We start from the raw sequence: 4,136 nt of genomic DNA on the forward strand, positions 1-4,136 counted from the left end.
GGGTGGGCAGAGGAAGGAGTTGAAATATGACTGTTTAGAGAGGGAAAGGGAAGCACTGTAGGATGACAGCATGAATTTGAAATGGAGAAAATCTGCCTGAGAGCGTGATCTTCTCCACTGTCGCTCAGCGGTTCATGAACATTTTTGCAGGTATCTGGTGCATTTAGAATGCGAGGGTTGAGGTGTGGATTTGCGAGGGTGAGTAGTGATTGCTGGAGCAACAGAGTCAAGAGCAGAAGTAAGGGAGGCATTGTATAGGGAAGCAGCTTGTTCAGCACAGGAGAAAGAGAGTATAGGAAAGAGAAGTGAGTCAAGTAGGGAAGAAAAGAAAGCAGTGTCGATAGCTTCAATGTTACACTTAGTGATGGTGGCTTTCGGAGGTAGAGGAGGGGAAGGAGAGAGGGATAGGTTAAAACAGAGAAGGTGATGGTCAGAGAGGGGGAATGGGGAATTGGAGTGGGCAGAAATATCACAGCGGTGAGTGAATACCAGATCAAGCAAATGCCCACTCGCATGGGAGGGTGAGGAGGTCCATTGGGAGAGGCCAAATGAGGAAGTGAGGGTGAGTAGTTTGGAGGCAGCAGATTCTCTGGGGATATCAATAGGAATATTGAAGTCACCGAGGATAATAGAGGGAAGGTCTGAGGAGAGGAATTGAGTGAGCCAGGAAGCAAAGTTGTCAAGGAACTTGGAGGGAGGGCCAGGGGGACGGTAGATAACAGCTACTCTGAGGTGTACTGGTTGGAAGAGGTGTATAGCATGAACTTCAAATGTGGAGAATGTTAGGGATGGTTCTGATGGTATATGTTGGTATGAGTAACCAGGGAATAGAAGGACCCCAACACCACCCCCCATGGTGACCCCCAGGCCTGGGGGTGTGGGAGAGGGTGAGGCCCCAAGAGGATAGAGCAGCAGGAGAAGTGGTGTCAGAGGGTGAGATCCAAGTTTCAGTGATGGCTAGGAGATGTAGGGAGTTGGAGATGAAAAGATCATGGGTGGGGACCAGTTTGTTACAGACTGATCTGGCATTCCAGAGGGCACAGGATAGAGTGACAGAGTTGATAGGAGAGATGTGAATGAGATTATCAGGGTTACAATAGTGTGGAGATGAGATTACTTTGGGAGACTGAGATGAATAGAGTGTAGGGATCATGCATGCTCCTGTGCTAGGGGGGGACCCTGTAGGAAGTGGGCAGTGAGGGAAATTAAGGATACATGGATGAAAGTGGGACAAAGTGAGATAAGTAAGGGAGGAGAGATTACCAGTGGGGTAGTAGGATCCTTGGGGGGTATAAGAGAAAGAAAATGGAGTAATGGGATAAGAGGGGAGGAAGGCAGAGAGAGAAGGGCAGATAGGAGGAGGTGGAGGAGACCAGGGGAAAAGGATAGAGGTGGAATTAGAGGACAGAACAAAAGATTAGTTAGAAACTGAGTGAAGGGAGGAGTTGAAGACGTCATGGTAAGGATGAGGTAAAGTGTCAGCACAACAAAAATATATTATAGAGTTTTGAAAAAGTGGAGATTAGATGGGAGCAGAAATTGAATATTAGAGTAGAGAGTGGAAGTAGCTAGATTATGTAAGACCAGGCAAAAGAGCTAAGGTAAAAAGACATTATTAGAGAGTTAAGCTGACATTAACAGTATTCAGTAAGATTATCTGTTAAGCATAGAGGCAGCACAAATAGTAGCAAGTGATGTCCAAAGTTTTTGTAGCAACCAGAGTTCAGTGTTGAAAGTCCAGGTTATGCAGTCAGCAGGAACTTGTAGCAGTGAGAATTTGAAATCACCTTTGTTGTTGGTTTTTTCTCCAAATATAGATTAAGTTTTTAGAAGTGCAGATCAGTTGTTTCCCTTCTGTTTCACTTCGGTTCAACGCTGGTCTAACACCAGTATTAATCTTAAATTGCACTTTTGATATCGGACACTTCCAGCTAGGCTATTCCAGCCTACTAATGACCCAAATGTAGGAGACCTGGCATGTTAAATTACTGATTGCTTACAAGCCCAGCACCCTCCCACTAATATAGCTAGCAATAAATTGAGTAAAACAAACACACAGCACATACCACTTGTCTAATAACAGGCTCAATGAGCTAACTAACAAAGAAACTAAAAACATCAAACCAATATACTATGCAGTGATATGCTAAATAACATTGCTTATCAGCAAAAGTCTGAGACTTGTAGTCTGTTACCTAGTAATCAGTAGATTAGTGCAAACATCAGAATATGCTTCCAGCAATGTTTGGATTTAGATATACCTAGTAATCAGTAGATTAATGCAAACGCCATGCGATTACCCGTGCCTGCATACGCTACGGTACGCTATGGTGCTCACTGCGATCGCACCATTAATTCCTATGGAGGCGCAGTCACGTATGCAGTGCATGTACCTGATTGCCGCGCCAGAGGCAAGGATATAGCTGGGCATATCTGTATAAAAGCAAGCGATTTCAGCTGTCTCACCTATTAAAACCACGTCTTTTTTGGGGTGCAAATAAACAGCACTTTGGTAGACTTCCATGTAATACATGGAATGGTTTTATACCTCCTCTTTCATATATAAAAATCAGCACTATGGTTTTATGTACTGCAATTTAATCTAAGTGAGGACTGATGAACAATTTGACCCTTAGTAAATTACGTGTTTTGCAAATGTCATATCAAAATGTAAAAAAACAGAACATATGGTTTGGTATGACTGCCCCTTAGCAAATCCCCCCTTAGGGCAAATCTTCCCCCAGGCCTTGCACTATTTGTTATTTTCAACCAAACCTTTATGCAATAATGACATGTACTTGTTTTATCCTACAGGATGGTCCGATATTACATGCAGGTTAGTCCGGTGTTGGAAGACAGATAAAATGAGTAATTTTTTCACAATGTTGTTCATTACTAGTAGGATATAATAATTAATGAACATTTTCAATAACTCTAATTAATTAATTAATTAATTAATTATTGCTCTTAGTTTTAACCAAATGCATCTCTTTATTGCTCTCTTTACATCTTTGTTCTGTAGACAGTATATCACAGGGTTTAACATGGGTGTGACAACAGTGTAAAGTAGTGTGAAGATCAGCTCCAGGACTCTGTAGTGGTTTGAGGGTGGCATCATAAAGGCAGATGTAGCTGTCCCATAAAAAATGGTGAGGACCGTGAGGTGGGATGAGCAGGTGGAGAAGGCTTTTCTCCTGCCATCTCTCGATTTAATCTTCAGGATGGCGCTAATTATTTTTATATAAGACATCAAACTGCAGTAGAACGGGCAGCAGCCAAATACCAACAATTCTACATATACCACTGTAGCAAACAGCTCCTTGTTGGCGCTTGCAATGTCCATGAAAGATTTGGCATCACAGAAGTATCGGTGGATTGTGTATGAATAATAGAAAGACGTATTGGAGGCTGATAAGGTAATAAGAAAAGAATTTAAACAACCAGATACCCATAGGGCAGCCATGAGTTGAACACAGAGCGTCCTGTTGAATATACGGTGATAGTGTAAAGGATTACATATATCTGCATACCGGTCATAGGTCATTGTCATAAAAAGGAGAACTTCTGTGCTGCCAAATGCATCAAAAAAATACATCTGGGTAAAGCACTGTATGAAGGACATGGTGTAATTCCCATATAGTAACATGTACAGCAACTTAGGGACAGTGACTGTTGTGTAACAAAGGTCTATTAAGGACAAATTACCAAGGAACAGATACATTGGGGTGTACAAGTGTTTATCCGTATATATGACCTTTATTTTAACAGAATTTGCTATCAGACCCATCAGATATAATAAAAGAAACACAGCGAATAAAATTGAATTATACGCTGATATAGTAGAAAAAGCCACAATATGGAATTCTGGAAAAGATGTGTAATTTTCCATAATTTTTTCAGAAAAGTCTGGAAAATAATTTTATTATATATATATATATATCTATATATCTATATATATATATATTTTAAAAAAACGGTTTACAAAAATTGGTTTTAATGGAAAGAGGAGATTCAGGCGTTGACTGATCAGAGTGTCCCGAGATTCATTGATAGAGACATCATCATGAGAGCACACTGACATAACAAAAGCATGTCAGTGAGTAATGACTCTCTCAGTTGTTGATGTAACCAAACAT

The 4,136-nt window shown here is 41.0% G+C and overlaps 1 protein-coding gene across 1 annotated transcript; it reads right to left on the minus strand.

Moving 5' to 3' along the window:
* Nucleotides 1-2,950: 2,950 nt before the first annotated feature.
* LOC148534940 (olfactory receptor 5V1-like) lies at nt 2,951-3,889 on the minus strand. Its single transcript, XM_088464890.1, has one exon. It carries the CDS (start codon nt 3,887-3,889, stop codon nt 2,951-2,953), a length of 939 nt encoding a protein of 312 aa, XP_088321016.1.
* Nucleotides 3,890-4,136: the final 247 nt, after the last annotated feature.

Source organism: Taudactylus pleione, unplaced genomic scaffold (assembly GCF_031769625.1).
Source record: "Taudactylus pleione unplaced genomic scaffold, aTauple2 ptg000061l, whole genome shotgun sequence".
NCBI classification, from domain to species: Eukaryota; Metazoa; Chordata; class Amphibia; order Anura; family Myobatrachidae; genus Taudactylus; species Taudactylus pleione.